General features: G+C 41.4%; 2 protein-coding genes across 3 annotated transcripts in view; both read right to left on the reverse strand.

The window, feature by feature from the left end:
* Positions 1-3,263: 3,263 nt before the first annotated feature.
* Positions 3,264-10,716, reverse strand: TMCO2 (transmembrane and coiled-coil domains 2). The gene is made up of 2 exons (XM_061122282.1): positions 5,755-10,716; positions 3,264-3,678 (listed from the first exon to the last, which is right to left on the reverse strand). Exons 1-2 carry the CDS (start codon positions 5,986-5,988, stop codon positions 3,364-3,366), a joined length of 549 nt encoding a protein of 182 aa, XP_060978265.1. The 5' UTR covers positions 5,989-10,716; the 3' UTR covers positions 3,264-3,363.
* Positions 10,717-13,792: 3,076 nt separating this feature from the next.
* The window catches only part of RLF (RLF zinc finger), a 77,841-nt gene continuing 72,331 nt past the window's right edge, over positions 13,793-19,302 (reverse strand). For both annotated transcript variants that reach the window (XM_061122280.1, XM_061122281.1), the window contains one exon: positions 13,793-18,672. In XM_061122280.1, coding sequence (XP_060978263.1) covers positions 14,023-18,672 — 4,650 coding nt within the window. In that variant the 3' untranslated portion in view covers positions 13,793-14,022. The remainder of the gene's footprint in view (positions 18,673-19,302) is intronic.

Genomic DNA, 19,302 nt, shown 5'->3' on the forward strand with positions numbered 1-19,302 from the left:
CACAAACTCCCGGAGTTTACTCAAACTCATGCCCATTGAGTCGGTGATGCCATCCAGCCATCTCATCCTCTGTCGTCCCCTTCTGCTCCTGCCACCAATCCCTCCCAGCATCAGGGTCTTTTCCAATGAGTCAACTCTTCGCATGAGGTGGCCAAAGTATTGGAGTTTCAGCTTCAGCATCAGTCCTTCCAGTGAACACCCAGGACTGATCTCCTTTAGGATGGACTGGTTGGATCTCCTTGCAGTCCAAGGGACTCTCAAGAGTCTTCTCCAACACCATAGTTCAAAAGCATCAATTTTTCAACACTCAGCTTTCTTCACAGTCCAACTCTCACATCCATACATGACCCCTGGAAAAACCATAGCCTTGACTAGACGGACCTTTGTTGGCAAAGTAATGTCTCTGCTTTGTAATATGCTATCTAGGTTGGTCATAACTTTCCTTCCAAGGAGTAAGCGTCTTTTAATTTCATGGCTGCAGTCACCATCTGCAGTGATTTTGAAGCCCCAAAAAATAAAGTCTGACACTGTTTCCACCGTCTCCCCATCTATTTCCCATGAGGTAATGGGGCCAGATGCCATGATCTTAGTTTTCTGTCCACCAGGTCAGCCATCCTCTTTTGTCTATGGCTGTGTGATAACCCCATGTTATTCCAAGTAGGAATACTTTCCATGTCATTGTCTGCCTATGTAACCCTTTATGGGATAACTCTGCAAAGTTTCTCTGCAGAGTTTCACTTTCTCTGCAAAGCCTTTCCTGGCCCCCACCCTATATTCACTAGCCAATTTTTGCATGATCTCATCTTTATTCAGCAGTTACATTTTAATTCCTATGCACTAGACAAAAGTTATGATCAGAGTTACCTGCAGAAATCCCTTAGGAAGACGCCACTTGGGAGACTGCTATATTGTCTCCTGTGGAACAAGGCAGCCAGTTTTTCTTGAGTATGGCAACAAGTCACTGTTTATTTGCACATAAAATATTTCATTTAGGTGTTAAAGTGTTTCAATGACTGTAATCACACTTGTTGTGGCAAAAAGCACACACAAAAGCTATGACAAACGTAGACAGAGACATCACCTTGTCGACAAAAGTACATATAGTCAAAGCTATGGTTTTTCCAGTAGTCGTGTACAGATGTGAGAGTTGGACCATAAAGAAGGTTGAGTGCCCAAGAATCGATACTTTTGAATTATGGTGCTAGAGAAAACTCTTGAGAGTCCCGTGGACATCAAGGAGATCAAACCAGTCAATCCTAAAGGAAATCAAGCCTGAATATTCATTGGAAGGACTGATGCTGAAGTGCCAATACTCTGGTCAGCTGATATAAAGAGCCAGTTCACTGGAAAAGATCCTAGCTGGGAAAGATTGAGGGCAGGAGAAGAAGGAGGCGACAGAGGATGAGATGGTTGGATGGCATCATTGATTCAATGGACATGAGTTTGAACAAACTCCAGGAGATAGTGAAGGACAGGGAAGCCTGTCATGCTGGGATCCATGGGCTCTCAAAGACTGGTGTACATGGGGTCTCCAAGAGTTAGACACGTCTAAGTGACTGAACAACAAACAAAGTTTGTGGAATCTGAGACTCACTGAGACGACCACCTACCACCGTCTCTCCAGGAAGCTATCTGTCTCATCAGGGACACACTCATTGCGTGGAACAGTAGGTAGGTGTCTCCTTCCCTTCTTCCCTCCTTACTAAGCCAGGATTCACATGTGGAAAATTCACATAAGTTGAGATTATATGACCCTTGTTCAGTATTTTCTTTTCTTTTCTTTTCTTTTTTTACCACATGGCTTGCAGGATTTTAGCTCCTCAACCAGGGATCTGATGCCAAAACCTCAGCCTCTCTGTACACTGGTGCCTAATTGAATCTGGGAAACAGAGTTTTGGGTAAAGCAGAAAAGGATAGCTTTATTGCTTTGCCAGACGAAGAGGGACACAGTGGGCTAATGCCCTCAAAATCATGTGTCCCACTTGGGGACGATAGCAAAAAGTTTTATAGTACTGTTCAAAGATGGCATGATCAATTCCTGGACATTCTTCTGATGGGTTGGTGGTGCATAAGTAGGAGTCAGCATCAACAACCTTCAGGTCCAACTGGTGTAGGGTCTCCATGCTGTGGGCAGCACACCATCATTAATCATTAACTTGCCCACCGGAAGTTTCAGGATCTGGAAAATAGCTCAAAGATCTTATTGTGCTGTTGATGGGGAAACAGGACCTTGCCCCAAGGCTGCTCTTGACTGTTTCTCCCTAGTCTTCTATCTCCTCCATCCTTAATTATGGGCTTCCCTGGTGGCCCCACTGATTAAAAAAAACCTGCCTGCCAATGCAGGAGACAAGGGTTCGATCTCTGGGTCAGGAAGATACCCTGGAGTAGGAAATGGCAACCCACTCTGGTATTATTGCCATGAAATCCCATGGGCAGAGGAACCTGGCAGGCTACAGTTCATGGGATTGCAAAGAGTCATCGGACAAGACCAAGCACTCGTGAATGCACACATGTACCGCCCTTCCCTAATTAACAACAGCTTGAATCTACCCACTGGAATTTGGAAAGTCATGGAGGCTAAATGAAGGTCATTTCCTATAATCAAAGAAATAGGGGACACAGAAAGACCTTGTGCCTAGGAGCCCCACCGGGCCCTGCACGGTATCAGATTGAATCCATGCCCTTGGCAGTGAAAGTGTAGGCTCCTAACCACTGGGCCTCCATTGAATTCCCTGTATTGTTTTTGTAATTCCTTGTTCTGAAATTTCCCATCCAACCAGCAAAATTGAGTGCCCCAGAAGCATTCAGGACAGTTTCCCAAGAATTACCATAATGCTCTTACTCTTAGCACAGAGTAAGAATTAGTAAAAGTTGGATAAAATCAAACAATCTCCTTTATTTCCAGCCCCATCCTTGCCCACCTCTGAATAATTAATGCAAGGAGATTCCAGGCCACATATTTTAGACCAAAAACAAGGACAAAAGTCAGCCTCCCTCTCTATAGGACAGTCCACAGCATCACCCTTAACAGTACTCTCCTGTTTTCATTGTATCTAATCCAACCTCTTCAGCATGGAACTCAAGGTCACATCCCTGACCATTCTCCTTTCTATCCCCTCCCCCACGGTTCCTTTTCTATATGGCTGCTTATGGTCTCCAGCCTGTCAAGCTGGCCCCACAATCTCAGCCATTTTTAGCCACCATGATCCCCCTTGTGACCCCACCACACACACAAGTGGAAACAGCCGTGCTAAAGAGAGAACCAGTCCTGGCCAGGTAATTTCAATATAGTTCTCTGTCTTTATTGATACACCACCGCACACATGAGGAAAAGAGCGCTTTTCTAGAAACAGTTGGAGTCCATCACATTTCAGATGTGGATGTAAACCCTGATGTAGGCAAGGGACTCTGGCAGTCGGAGCAGCTGCAGTAGTGCTCAGAGGAGTAATCCCTCTTTGTGGTAGGTTTTTGGGAAATGATCATCCCTTCCAAGTCCTTCACTTTGTTTTCCACTGTCTGAAGCTTTTTCAGAATCTTCTCTTGCAGACCCAAAGACAGGAAAATATTATTGTCTTGAAGTGTGAGATCACTCCCTTCTGGGTTGACCAGCAAAGCCTGAAAAAAATCTGAGCCTTTCTTGTAAAGTTTGTAGAGTGTGATTGCAAACAACAGTATTTTCTAAAATAAAACAACAGAAGTTGAACGTTACTTGTTTAGTCACGTGAAATGCCACAGTCTACTGTAGATGCAAAAAAAACCTCTAATAGTAATAATAATCCCTCATTCCTAACAAAACATCCTCACAGCTATTTTGTCTTTTGATCTTTACTTACCACAAAGTGGAGAGGTAGGCAGATCAGAGATTATTATTTGCATCTAATTAATAAAGATTATAATAGTAGATAATGTTTGCTGAAAGCTTGCTTCATGCAAGGCTCTGTGCTAGGAGTTTCCTTGCCTGTGCATGACCTATTTATGTAGGGAAAAAAAAAAAAAACAGGTAATCATTTAGATACCTTCCATTTGGTACCTTGTCATAGTCCATGTCCAGGCTAGGAGTTTCCTTGCCTGTGCATGACCTATTTATGCAGGGAAAAAAAAAACACCAGGTAATCATTTAGATATCTTCCAGTTGGTACACTGTCATTGTCATATACTTGGAAATGGTAGAGCCATGACTGGAATCCAGGAATTCTGATTTCCATGTACATTCTTTTAGGACACAGCAGTCTGAAAGGCTGGATTTCTTGGACATGGAAATTTTTTTTTTAAGGTGCTAGGACAGAGTCTAACTAGGAAAAGAAAAAAAATCACCTTTTTTCCTTATAATAACTAGCATTGCTTATTGAGCACTGTTACGTGCTAAGTTTTATACATACAATACCTCCTTTAATCCTCACAAAAACCCCAAGGGGGCACTGTTATCAAACCCATTTCACAGATAAGGAAACTGGGGTTTAGAGCCTAAGTGATTGCTCTCAGCTCACTCAGGAAGTGGCAAAACCAAGAGAGCCCTGTAGTCTGACTCCAAAGTTTATTAACCACTCTTGTTATACACCTCTTTTTCTTGGATGAAGTGCCTGGAGGGCAGCGAACTCATCTGATTGAATTAAGCAATAACCAGACAAGAGCAGAACCGAGTAGCATAGATAGAGTTTGGTGTTTTGGCTTCTCTTCTTTTATTAGCTAATTGAAATGCAGAATATGAATATGTAGACACACAAATCCCGGTTAAGGATTTCGATCAGTTGGACTATAGTAAATGAGATTTTGGAAAATGTAATTTGGAATGCTAAAAATTGGGTTTGAATCTCAGCTTGGCCAGCATTTACAATCTATGTCACCTTGGGTAGGTGATAACCAAATTCCCTCACCTACAAAATGGAGTCAATAATCCCTTCCCTGCCTACCATGCAAGGTTTTCGAAGGTTGAGAGAAATGCAGGTGAGTGATTTCTCAAGAGGAGTGGCATGAAAATAAGTGAATGCTACAAAATAATCCAATAATAACTTCTTTCAACATTTACCAAGTAAACCAGTCACTTCTTAACAAAGCCCTCTTTAAAGCCCATCTTCTTAAATTTAGGCTGAATGTCAACGCACCTCTTTCCTTGTTTGTCACATGAAACTCTATCCATTTCATGGAATTGTTGAGATTCTCAAAAGATTTTAACTATATTATAAATATAGCTGTTATTATTGGTAATTAAACAGAAGTATATAAAATCCTACATGTTTCTTGTAATTCCAGCCAGTTATACTCCTAATCCCCCAAAGAGCCCCTGTATATTCATTGCAATGACTAAATAAACATATACATGCTTCCTCATCAGTTACAGAGCAAAGGCACAGTAAGAACAGAAAGGCAAAACCCAAGATCCCAGTTATACTAGTGGTGCTATTCTATAAGAAGTACTCTACATGGTGTCCGGCTCACGGTTAGACACTCAAAGATGAATACAAATACGTGATCAAAGAAATCTGGAGATAAGGCTGCCTTCTCATGTTATAAGCTTCTTTAATCTGTTTTATTATAAGCAAGCCAAAGATCATTGTGAGAAAGCTTTTTTATGTCAAAAACCTAATTGAAGGAAAAATTTTAAGGCTAACCTAATTTCAACCAACTTCAGAGACAAAAGGTGCACTCTGGCTCATCTGCATGGTCTTAAAACTGGGTGGCAGCAATATGGGAGAGAACTGACCAAATTTCACAATGCTTAACTATTTAAATTTCTCCATAACAAAAGAGTATAACCTGAATTGACTGAACACTTCGTTTCCATAAGGCATACATTCCCACTCCCAACAAAATCAAAAAGGAAATTCCCAGGATAACTTGCACAGCCGGAGCAAGGTTATCTAGTGGCCCCAAATTTGTTTGCTGAGGCGCACTAGTCTCTCCCAGAAGAGTTGCTTGTAGATAATTCCATATCGTGCTCAGAGAGAGATAATCTATGATGGTGTCCCAGATAGAAGATGAAGATGACATTTTAATATACCAGCAGCTCCAGGAACTACATGTGCAGAGGCTTCAGGAACCTAGATATGAGTTAGGAAGAGTGGTCTGGGAGTCCAGGTGTTCCAGAGCCACTGTGAGCTGTTCTTTGTGATGTCACTGTTCTGAAGGTCAGCTTGCTTCCCACCCACCCACTGAACCTTCTCACTCAAAACCAACCAGGCAATGGCCTGAGTTTTCAGTTCAATCATATCCCTTTCTCTGATCTTTGACCAGTCCTAGTGCTGACACAGCACTGTTCAATAGAACTTTCGGTAATGATATATCTGCTGTTTCCAACGTGGAAGCCACTAGTCACTTGAAATGTGGTGAATGTGGCTGAGGAAGTGAATTTTACATTTTATTTAACTTTAATTAAATTTAAGTAGCCACATGTGGTTACCTCTTAGTGTATAGTGCATTTCCAACAATCCACGGGATGGAGAACAGTTATTTTCACATTTCAAATGAGAAAAGTGAGGTTAAGTGGAGATTTGAGGAGATAGGATTTAAAGAGGGACTTTCTAAAGAGCTGGGCTTCCCTGGTGGCTCAGTGGTAAAGAATCTGCCTGCCAATACAGGAGACATGGGTTTGATCTCTGGACTGGAAAGATCCCCTGGAGAAGGAAATGGCAACCCACTCCAGTATTCTTGCCTGGGAAGATCCCAGGGACAGAGAAGCCTGACAGGTTACAGTCCACAGGGTAGCTAAGAGTCGAACATGACTAAACACACACACACACACACACACACACACATCCAAGCTAATAGTTTACTTGGGAAATGTGGAGAGAGGTTATTACTGGATCATTTTGTAGCATTTCCTTTTTTGTATGTCACTATGGCATCTGGTCCCATCACGTCCTGGGAAATGGACGGGGAAACAGTAGAAACAGTGTCAAGAGTTTATTTTTTGGGGCTCCAAAATCACTGCAGATGGTGATTGCAGCCATGAAATTAAAAGACGCTTACTCCTTGGAAGGAAAGTTATGACCAACCTGCATAGCATATTAAAAAGCAGAGACATTACTTTGCTAACAAAGGTCCGTCTAGTCAAGGCTATGGTTTTTCCAGGGGTCATGTATGGATGTGAGAGTTGGACTGTGAAGAAAGCTGAGCGCTGAAAAATTGATGCTTTTGAACTGTGGTGTTGGAGAAGACTCTTGAGAATCCCTTGGACTGCAAGGAGATCCAACCAGTCCATCCTAAAGATCAGTCCTGGGTGTTCATTGGAAGGACTGATGCTGAAGCTGAAACTCCAATACTTTGGCCACCTCATGCGAAGAGTTGACTCATTGGAAAAGACCCTGATGCTGGGAGGGATTGGGGGCAGGAGCAGAAGGGGACGACAGAGGATGAGATGGTTGGATGGCATCACCAACTCGATGGACATGAGTTTGAGTAAACTCCAGCAGTTGGTGATGGACAGGGAGGCCTGGCGTGCTGCGATTCATGAAGTCGCAAAGAGTCGGACACGACTGAGCAACTGAACTGAACTGAACTGATTGCTTAGAAATTGTATTTTTGGGAAAGCTTTTGACATATTTGAGCCTCATTGTGCTCATCTATTTACCTCTGCTTCATAAGATTGATATAGGAACAAATGGTATAATTGCCTAAGCACTTTGTAAAGAATAGCATGCTGTCCCATAACCTATATGCCATGTTATCAAATCCATTATTTACTGACTAGCACCTATGCACTTGACAAGGAGGTATGAAAAGATAAAATACGAGGTCTGTTCCCAAAAGTCTTACATGAAAAAAGGTAGTTCACACACAAGTGTTATCATATAAATTGTGAGATCAGTTATGAAGACAGCAAGAATCCAACAGACGGCTTGTACCAAGAGGAGAGGAGGGGCATGGTAAGGAAGGAGAGAAAGGGAGAAATATGAAATCTTTTTAGAAAAATATTGTCTGATGCTATTCTGATTTGTTCATCTGGTTGACTGAAAGAAAGAACATGGATAGGGATGCCTGGAAAAAATAACTATTTTGTTCTTTTTAAAAAATTGTTTTTGGCTGTGCTAGGTCTTTGTTGCTTCTTGGGCTTTTCTCTAGTTTGGTGAGCGGGGACGACTCTGTCAAGGGCGTGGCTTCTCACTGGGGTGGCTTCTCTCGTGGACACAGGCTCTAGGTGCGCGGGCTCAGCAGCTGCGGCTCTGAGCTCAGTAGTTGTGGCGAATGGGCTTAGTTGCCCCGTGGCACGTGGGACCTTCCTGGCCCAGGGATCGAACCTGTGTCCCTTGCATTGGCAGGCAGCTTCTTAAACACGAGGCCATCAGGGAAGCCCGAACGCTCATTCTCGCAGGAAGGGGAGGGACGGCCAGCTGCTCAAGGTGTCAGTGTGTGCTGTCTGCTTGGTCGCTCAGTCGTGTCTGACTTTTGCGACCCCACAGACTGTAGCCTGCCAGGCTTTTCTGTCCATGGGCTTCTCCAGGCAAGGACACTGGAGTGGGTTGCCATTTCCTGCTCCAGGGGATCTTCCTGACCCAGGAATGAAACCTGGGTCTCCTGCATTGCGGGCAGACTCTTTACCGACTGAGCTACCAGGGTATCAGGGACACATCTAGAACGTGGAGTCTAGAATGCTGTTGGATATAGTATTAAAACCATGTCAGGTCACAATGACATATTGATTTAGGCATGACTGTTAATGTTAAACCCACAGTCTGCTTGTGACTGATCACAATTAGAATCTTTTCTAGAAAGGAATAAAATTACTCAGGTAATTGTTTTACCATAACAAGTTAAAACATAGGCCAGAAACCATTAAAGAATGGTAACCAGAAATTTTTTGAAGAAAAATATGATTGTGACAACAGACTCATTACCCAAGACATCCATCAGTAGATCTCCCTGTTACATGGCACCTTACACTTTACTTTCAAAACACTTAACATGATTAAGGTTATTTGTGCAATTTGGGGTTTGATATGTGTTCCATGACTACTGTAAACTGAAGGAAGACAGGGAGCATGTTCATTTCATTCACTACTGTATGTTTACTGTATTCACTGCTTGGCATGTAGCAGGCATTCAAGTATTTTTAAGTAAATACAAAGTCCCCTAGAAGAATTCCAAATATGTTTATAGCCTAAACTGTTTAATCATCAAGTGCCTATTCCATTGGTTACTTGTTCCTATAGAAGTTTTACAGAGTAGCTGTTAAGGGGATAGGTGTTTGGGAGTCTAATGGACCTGGCTTCAAATTTTGGCTATACTATTCATGAACTTTGTTACCTTGGGCAGGTTACTCGAGGCTCAGTACCTTCATTGGTAAAGCAAGTATAATTCCCACCTTATAGGACTACTGTAATGAGAATTTGGCAATTTGTGTAGAAGGTAAAGGCAACTATCATTTATAGTGATGTTTATGATCAAATGCTAGGTATTGTAGACTTCAGTAGTACAGAGCTCCTCAAAGAAAATCTAGTCTGAAAAACCCATTTATTGTTTGACTCCTCTTAGACTCCTGAACACTGAGGAAGAATTGATCACAACGGAAGGTATATCTCAGCCCACCTTTAGTATCATCCATCCATCCATCCTTCAGTCATTTCCACAGTAGTGCCCTATTAAGACTGTCTGATTTACACATGCAGCAACTTGTTATCTATGAGGTACACACTTTCAAACCTTCACTAGGCTCTTCATTTTTTGTCAAACAATACCCAAAGTCCAGAACATGGTTATAGACGCCAAAATACTGGCTTCCTGCTGACCTATCCAATCTTCTAACCCTTTCCCATTTATTCTCTTAACTTTGGCTCTAGACTTGTCAGTGTCGCTAACACACCCAGCCAGCTGGTACACCACAAAGATTTGGCACAGAATTGGATTATCCCAACTTCTCGTTTCTTCAGGTTTAAACATTGCTTCGTTTATGGAAACTTTCTGTCCTTTTTTGGTTCCCTGTCTGGGCATCTTTCATAGCACTTTTAATTATTTGCAGTTTTAACGTTTGTTGAACAGGTTACCTTTCTCGAAGAGGTTCAGGCCTCCAAATGCAGGCCATCACAGAGTATATTTCTGCAAGTGTAGACCAAGCAGGCCTGTTAGCACAATGGGCCACTCTTTGTAGACTCAGTTTGACCTAATAGGAGGCCATGTCCCAAGTCAGGAGTATAAAGCCACGCGGTCTCACAGGTTACTATGGGTACGAAGAGAGGACTGAGCAACTTCTCTTTTAGAAGTTTCTTTCAGAAAGAAAAATTGAGAGGATCCCCTGGCAGTCCAGTGGTTAGGACTCTGTGCTTCCACTGCTGAGCTTCAATCCCTAGTTGGGGAATCTGCAAGTAGCCTGTGGTATGGCAAAAAAAAAAAAAATCCTTTTCAAAGGTCACATGTTATTCACAGAAACAGTAATTTCTGTTTTCCATCTCTTTCTCAAATGAGGAACTGTCAACACTGGATGCATAACTGGAGTTGAACCTACATGAGTTAAGTTGGATCTGCATGACCTGGTTTTTACCTATGCTTCCAACTTTATTTCCCACTACTCACTCTCACAGAAAGTACAGCTTAATTACAAAACTGGTATTTCTGGTACTTTAAATGCCACCTGCGACTTTCTATCTTTCCTCCTTCACATTAAGTTCCCCTCCTGATATTTTTCCAGTCAGATAAGACTGGAAACTTAGCTCCACCTCTTCCTAACTTTTATAAGCTAGACACTGCATCCCCATCCTTTTAATCTGTCAAATAAGAATACAAACAGTACTGACTTCACGGAGTTATGAAAATCCAACAAGATAATTTTATGTTAAGTACTAAAAAAAAAAAAAAAAAAGTCTAATTATCCTGCAATCTCAGCACTTTCCATTTTGTATTCTAGGCCTCTGCTTCTATAACTTTTCTGTGCCTGTGAATCATCTGGAGATGTTACTGAAACGCAGATTTTGAACTTGACAGTCTACATTTTGAACAAGTTCTTAGATGACATCCATGCTGCCGGCCCATAGTCATACTTTGACTCTTTGCAACCCCATGGACTGCAGCTCACCAGTCTGCTCTGTCCATAGGATTCTCCAGGCAAGAATACTGGAATGGGTTGCCATGTCTCTCCAGATCTTCCTGACCCAAGGATCGAACCAGTGTCGCTTAAGTCTCTTGCATTGGCAGGTGGGTTTTTTACCACTAGCACCACCTGGAAAGCCTACCCCAGCCCTCACATTGAAGCTCCATGATGGCAGACTCCATAACAAATTTATTTTTATCTCCCAAATACCTGTAATTATCTTTAAGTATGTGTGTACTTAAGTGTTTGGCTAATGACTCTGTCCTTCAATGACTGTCCTTTCCAGCGCAGCTCAGAAGCAGGCAACCTGGGACGGAGGGGATAGGTTGGGGCTGAAATCCCTAGGAAGACTCATCAAAACTGTTCTTCTCCATCATTGCCTACTTGCTCTCTTTCACATATGTGCTCACAAACATGGAGAAACACAGAAACAGGAGAATTCTGGGTAAAGTGCAAGAATCAAAGTGTCTGGCATTCTTGATTTCTACCTATTAATTTTAGGGGGCACAAACTCAGTGCTCCCAAGTCTGGAGTATTTGGAGGACAATCCCCAGAGATATCAAGTAAAAATGATAGGACTAAAAGCTTCAAAGATAACCCCCTGACCTTCTGTATTATCATATAATCACACATGCTGGTTTTAACAGAACATCGTCTTCAATAAAGATCAAAGGCTTCCCTGGCGATCCAGTGGTCAAGATTTTGCCTTCTAGTGCAGGGAGTGCAGGTTCAGTTCCTAGTCCAGGAGCTAAGATCCCAGGTCTTCTGAGCCAAAAAACCAAAACATTTAAAAAGAGAAGCAATATTGTAACAAACTCAATAAAGACTTTTAAAAGGGTCCATATTGAAACATCTTAAAAAAAAACAAAGAAAAAAAAAAAGGATCAAAAGAAGCAAACCACTCCAACTAGAATAGAAAATGCTTCTAGGATCATATTAAAGCAAACTTTCAACTGGGTTCTAAAAACTAGGGTTTGGTACTACTGCCAATGGACTCTCTTGGTCCTTCCAGGGTATAGGAGTTAGGAGTGGTTAAATGAATACAGTTGAGTCTTTTTCTTTCTTTTGGCCAAACCACACAGCATGTGGGGTCTTGGTTCCCCAACCAGGGATCAAATCTGTGCCCCTTGCAGTGGGAGTGCAGAGCCCTAACTAAACCACTGGACCACCGGGGACTTCCCCTTTTTGGATGGATACATTTGAGTCTTAAAATTAGCAGCTTTCTCTTGGTCTGATCTAAAAATCTCTACAATGAGGAATTTTTAAGATGGGGCCACTGGTTATTTCTCATGCTCAGACCACAGGTAAAGGACCTCTTGAAACGATCACTTACACCTCAACACTTTGTAAGGCAGGAAACTGAAGTCCAGAGGGGAAATGAGCTCAAGATCCCAAAGAACTCAGTCAGTAGTGACCTCAGCCTCTAAGAAGTTCCACTGTTTCTGCCACTTTTGCTTTCAACAGAATCTTGTTTGAGAATCTTGTATCCTACTAAGATCTGAGCCAAGAAATGACTTTGGCTTGGTGGTGGTGGTGGTAGTGGTGGGGTGCTTTAGACTCTTAGGGAGATGAGGTGGTAGAATAAAAATCTTTTAAGAGCTGACAAAACAAGGTTTAAGGGTCAGAGAAAAGATCTTAAAATTCTAACCAGAGGCATAAGAAGGGGATTTTAGGAGTATCTGTGTCATTTCACTGTTAAATAATGATAAAGTGACTTCACAAAGAACAAAGAATAAAGCTGCTCTATAAGAAAACACTGCTTTTCTTGTCGTCATACATGGATGTCCCACAGTCCGCTGAAACTTTAATACAAAGACCAAACTCATCTTGTGTTTCTATTCTCTTCCCCCAAACTCCTTTCTAGTCTTGCCTCAATTGGTTGCATCCATCACTACAGAACCTTAAGTTTTCCTCATTTTCTCCAGTGCCTAATACGCCTCTTAAATTTCTCAATTTCATCTGCTCGTCGCTCTGCTGCCGTCGTTTGCCACAATTACTTTAACAGTCTTAGATCTGTTTCCATTCTCACCCCCTCAAATCACACTCATTCAAGCAATCTATAGATTAATATGAATGTTGTTTAAAATCCTGTAAAGGCTCTCAGCTGCCTATGGACTCAAGTCCGAACCCCTCAGTGTCTGTGGTTTGGCTCCTGTCTCTACAAGCAGCTCATCTGCTCCAGGGCTCCCCTTTTACTGCCAGCCGATCACATTATCTGTAGTTGCCTGGAAACATGGCTTTATTATCTCTGAATGTGGTGAGCTCTTCACATTATGCCTGGCATACCCTCTCCTTTCTACCTGAAAAACTCCTGAACATCCTCTTCCAGGAGCTACCTTGACTCCCAGAGTTAATTACTCTATCTCAGAATTTTCTTTCCACAAAATTTTTAAGACAACAGTCATTCAAAAGGAAGCTTGATCTGAATGGTTTGGTTAATAACCAAGGTAAAATATAAGTGCACATTTCAGAAAATATATGTGCAATTCCAATTCATGTGTGGCATGAAAACTCATTATGAGTAAACGAAAAAAAATGGGTGAAAAATTGTAATTTATTGAAACTCAACTCAAAAAATATAAGATGCTGTAGTGTACAATATATTACACAAAGCACCCTCAGGTGCACATTCAAGTCAAGTAAGAACTCCATATCCCTTTCCCTAGCCCTCCCACCCTGGGATCTTAGTATCTGTTCCATATACAATCATGCACACTTAATTTGAAAAAGGAAGCCCCGATATATTTTGATGTATTAATTAGCACCAAACAAGAATACAGTTCCATTTTTTAATAAAACAAAAACAAAAAACCCAATCAATAAACCAACTGGAGAGCTAATGGACTCAGCCAATACTGCTGACATAGATATTATACATTCATGTAAATACACAGCCTATTCTACCCTAAACGACGGTGTGGCTGGTTCTCAGCCTTTGTTCAAGTTGGCAATTGTCCCCATGTTGCAGTGCTGGAGCCAGTCTGTTTCTAAAACAAAATTGCTATTTAGGAACTTCCTACACAAAGCTCATCTGTCTTTTTTGTTGGAAACAAGTCTAAAATTGGGGTGGAAAACTTAGATCTTTCAAGGACAACCACTGGCCGAAGATAATGAAGCTGTTTTAAGGCAAGTTCTCCACAGTCTGTTAATGCTTTGTCCAATACGACCCTCAGGTTTTCCAAGGAGGGAACTGTTGTCGTCTCAGCTACTATTAAAGGTGGGATTGCAGTCAGGTTCTCATGAATTGCAGAGTCACTGGAAGAATGAGGTATGTCAACTTCAGGGTCATTGTCATTCACCAAATTATTTGCCATAACACTCCCTGTTAAGTCATTACAGGGTTGTGAAGAATTATTTAATGTTAAGTGCTCTGAAGGCTCCCAATCATCAAAATCATCTTCTTTCTCTTCACTTTCCTGAATAAATTTCAGAAATGAAGATTCAAATCCCATAGGTTTATAAGTCTTCAAATCAAATGACCTGGGCTGTGGATGCTTCCTGAAAGTCTCTTTTGGAACATGGGTTGAATTTTTTACAGTGTTTTCTTGCCCTGAACTTTGCTGCCCAGTTTCCGAGTCTTTGATCCTTGGTAAAGGCAGCTGGAAACTTGTGAAATAAGTCCCACTTTCAGTCCCATCAGGATTAGGAATGGAATTTTCTATTTTACAAGGAGGAGGCTGAACTATATTACACTGTTCCAAAGAAGTGGTTTCTGAACTATGGTTACATTTCAGAGTTCCTCTGTAGAGCAGAGAATCCGCATCAAAAACTGGGCTGCTCTCTGTACATCCTTTCTGCCCTCCGTCCCTTTCACCTGGATGGAGGGGATCAGCGGTCTGGACAGGCACGCCAGTGTCGCCTCGGGGATGGCTGTGCTGGGTGAGCTCTGATTCACAGCCTCTATCTTCTTCTTTCTTTATATAGGGCTCTGCTTCAGAAGTGGGCTCCTCCTTAATTTTGGTACCGTACTTAACACACATGACAAGGTTTTCCATCTGTTGCTCTAGGTAGGCACTACTCATCTGATGGGTGCGTTTGTAATGCCTCACTATGCTGCTCTCCAACTTCACCACAGACAAGCACCCCTGAACCATGCAGGGGTACTGCGTGTGCTCAGAATGCTCCACGCACATATGGAGGGCTTCAGCTCTCGTTTTAAAACTAATCGGAGCCTTCTTGTCTTTGATTAAGCCACACTTTTTAGCCTTGGCATTAAACGATCTCCTGGTCGTCTGATGTTCGTGCCCCTGAGGGTGAGTTGTCTGACACACCTTTTCATTCCGTAGTAGCCTTTCATTTGCCACTTTCTGGCTTCTAAACAGATCATCGTAATAGTCCTTATGTCGGTAATATACATGTTGAGAATAATTACTGCGATGGGTGAAAATCTGGCCACAGCCATTAAGATCACAATGAATTTCATAGTCTGAATGTATTTCTCCTTCAATGTTATGCTGTTCCATCAAGTGGTGCTTCAACTTGCTGAATGTATAAAAAACAGCAGGGCACTGAGGCTGGTTACAGGAAAATCTGGCCGCTGACTCAGCTTCAGAGAGCACTTTCGGCTCTTCAATGTGGTCTAGGTTATGAGAGTCACTACAGTGCTTCGCAAGAGCTTTGGAACACAGGAAGCGTTTGTTACATTCCTTATACTTGCAGGCGAATATCTTTTTACATTTGACAAGCTCCCTTTTGGTTCTCGCTTTGTCTTTCTCCAAACATAACTGCTCTTTGTTGTACTGATGTACAGTCCTGTAATGGCGGATCAAGCCTTTGAGATTGGTGAAGGAGGAGTTGCAAGTTTTATGAATACAATGGAATGGTTTGTGGTATTTATTCAAAATGTAGCAGAGATTTCCTTTAGCAACAGTTCTCCTGCTACCTCTGCCCTCTCTTCCTTCTCCTTCTTCTCTATGGCTGCCTATTGGTGATGAGAGATCAGATATTTTACTTTCTGCTTCTTCACAGGATGACTCCAAATCTGTTTCCGAACTGCACTCATCCTTTTTAGAATGACAGTGTGGCTTCTCAGAGTTACCACTGGGATCACCTCCATGTTCTGCAGGACAATCAACTTTCAACCTGTCTACTGAGCACGGGCCTTCATGATCACATTTTTCATTATCTAATAGTTTTTGAGTTACTCTGTCGCTGCCAATTTGATGTTTATTTTTATAATGAATCCTAAGGTGTGTTTTTCTCGTAAATGACCTTTGGCAAATATGACACTGGAACGGGGAATACCGATGTTGAAACATGGTTAACTGAAGGACTTTTTCTTTTGAATAATTATGTTTTTTAAGATAATGCATTAACAAAGCCTCTCTAGTCACAAATTCGTATTTGCATCCTTGAAGCTCACAGAAAAAAGGCTTGGCTGCCAACTGTGCCAGGTACTGACTTGGCATATTTTCATCTTGATTCTGAAAATTAAGATCTGAGATTGTAGCTGAAACTGCTTGAAGAGACTTAGCACCACTGGATGGGTACCCCTGCAATGACCCTGAGAAAGATCCATGGGTTATTGAGTTTTTCAAGCTTAAATGTTTTAAGCGTAACAGAAGTTCCAACATGGTATCCTCTGTACAGGGCCTTTTAGATGCACAGATGGAGGCTTCTGAGGAATAGCCTTGATGTTCTCGTTTACATTTAGTATGGATATTGTGATCCAGACCTTCATCTGGGGAGTCACTGTTTGTATCTGAGCTGGGTTTAGGTTCTGCATCAAACTTTTCAGTCGTTGGATTGTGTTCATTACCCAAACAGGGAAAGAGATCCTTTGTCTTTACCTTTTTGGGTTTGAAATGGTATGGATGAACCTTCCTTAGGTGTTTCTGCATGCCTCTTGCGTTTTTGTATGTGGAACCACAGCCATCAAAACCACAGGTAAACTTACTCCCATCAAAACAAACTGCTACACTGGAACATTTCTCCTTTAAACTGGAGGGCACAAAAACTTTTTCATGAGTTAATAATATATCCTGCATGGTTTCAGAGTGATCCAGCGTGTCAATCAACTCTTCATTCATGGAAGCTGAAGAGCTATGACTTAACTGATCACTAGAATTACTGTCACTGTTTTCTTTCAGAGTTTCTGTAGTTTCTATCTGAGAACTAGCTGATCCTGCACAGAAGAGAAGATCCTCTGGTAAATGTGACTTATCAGTTTGGTCAAGCAGATGGGGCTGATCAATACAATCCTGCTTTTCACCTGCTGCCGGCTCAAGTTTCACTGTTTTCTTCACATCTCCATTTGAACTTTCAACATTATGCATTGAGAGGTGATTCTGGTATTCAATTTTGGAATAATAGAACTTTTTACAGCCAACGAAGTTGCATGTGTAAGATGCATCCCTAAAGTGTTGTGCTTCATGGTGGTAAAGCTGTCCCAAGTCACTGAAAACAATATTACAGCCATTTAATTCACATTTATAACGCAGATCATCATGTTTTTGTTTATGGTTAAGCAGTTCGTTCACTGATCCAAACCTAGCATAGCAATCTATAGATACACACATATAAGGCTGAGGACCACAATGCACTTGTTCATGCTCTCGCAGGTGAAAAGCAGACATGAAATGTCGTCGACAGTAAGTACACTTCTCTCTTCTATTTTTCATATCTAAGTAGTGCTTGGCATTTTCATCATTATTTTGGTGTTCAGCTTTAAGATGCACACTTAAGTATTTGAACTGCTTAAACACACGGGAACAGTCTGTGCCAGGACATGGGTACAAATCTCTGTCTTGCAGGTGGCAATCTTCTAATTTGCTGAATGTGACATATTCATGTGACTCTCCTTTGGCTTGTTCATTCAGTGATTGACCTTGCTCCAGGGCTGCAGAGGGGCTCTTGGGACAAATTCCCTTTTGAGAGCCTTTCAACAGTAATTTCTTTCTAGAGCGGTCCCTTCTGCTTGGTGGCATTTTAACATGTTCCATCACATGAGGAACAAATATTTCTTTTCTCTTGAATTTTTTAATACAAACCGGACAGGTGTAAATTCCATCTTCCATATGCATCTTAGAATGATGGAGAATCCTGGCCTCTATACATTCCCGCTTACATAACAAACAGAAAAATTTATACTGAAGCCACCTCTGGTATCTTTCAGAAGAACCAATGGGTTTCTTGTCTCTCTTCTCCTTATGTTGATCTGTCATATCTCTTCTTCTATATTGTTTATCTTCTTTACCTTCCTCATAGTCACTGAGAAATGACTCTAAAACATCTGTGTCGTTAATAGACATTTCATAGCCACTTAGATCATCATCAGAATCTGAGGCTTCTTGTCCTAGAAGTTGGTGGCAGTGTCGTTTTAAAGTTTTCCAGTCCCAAAATTCAGGATCAAAAGGCCAGTGGGCTTTTAAAGCTAGTAAGAGCTCACATCGGAGAGAATTTGGAACTGGTGCATTTTCTTCATCAAATTTTTGATCTGGTTGGGAATACAGTTCTTCCAACATGTTAAATCCATCCAAACTGGGTTCAATTAAGAATTCTGTAAGTTGACAGGCTCGTCTAACTTCTAAATCTTCTGGCAAAAGACAAGCAATTGTTTTACAAACTGATGCCTTCATTTCTTCATCCTCACTTGTTCTGAGTTGAAGAGCTCTGACACATAGTAAAATCGACACCCCGAGACCAGCATCTTGTGCCTGTTAAGAAAAACAGGGAAGAAAAGGTTTTTTTTCCATTTGGAAAACTACATAAATTTGGAAACACTACATAAATTTCACTGATAAGATACACATATACACTCTTCTTAAAACTTATAAACAACAACAATGTACATTTATAGAGTATCCAACTTTATAAAGCACTGTATATTGTTATTATTTGGCCACACTGTGCAGCATGCAGGACCTTAGTTCCCCAACCAGCAATAAAACCCATGTACCCTGCAGTTGAAATGTGGAGTCTTAACCAATGGACCGCCAGGGAAGTCCCAAAGCACTGCATATTAAAGCAGTCCTTAACCTTCAAGGAATCTACCTATGTGCTAAATGTGTAAATAAAAAAGGCACATAAATTCAGAGGAGCTCAGAATAAATAAGGTCACTGAAAGATTCAAAAAAGAATTGTCTCAAGCTGGGTAGGAAGGATAGGGCTTAAATAAATGGGTTTAAGAGGAAATACATGTGTATAAGGGAGATTAAGACTGAATTCCATTTTAAAAATTCATGTATCATGAATAACTGGGTGTTTTCAAAACCTCAAGGGTAAAATAAATGATTTTTCCATTTCCTCCAAAAAATTTAGTATTTTATAGTTACAGGTGTACTGAA

Source organism: Dama dama, chromosome 20 (assembly GCF_033118175.1).
Source record: "Dama dama isolate Ldn47 chromosome 20, ASM3311817v1, whole genome shotgun sequence".
Classification (NCBI taxonomy): Eukaryota; Metazoa; Chordata; class Mammalia; order Artiodactyla; family Cervidae; genus Dama; species Dama dama.

What these genes read in the sequence shown, in the direction of transcription:
- TMCO2 (XM_061122282.1), bottom strand. Translation starts at nt 5,988, where the DNA reads ATGTCATCTTCATCTTCTATCTGGGACACCATCATAGATTATCTCTCT. An exon ending in GAAGTGTTCAGTCAATTCAG is followed by an intron (nt 3,679 to 5,754) that starts GTTATACTCTTT and finishes GTTTTATTTTAG; the next exon opens with AAAATACTGTTGTTTGCAAT.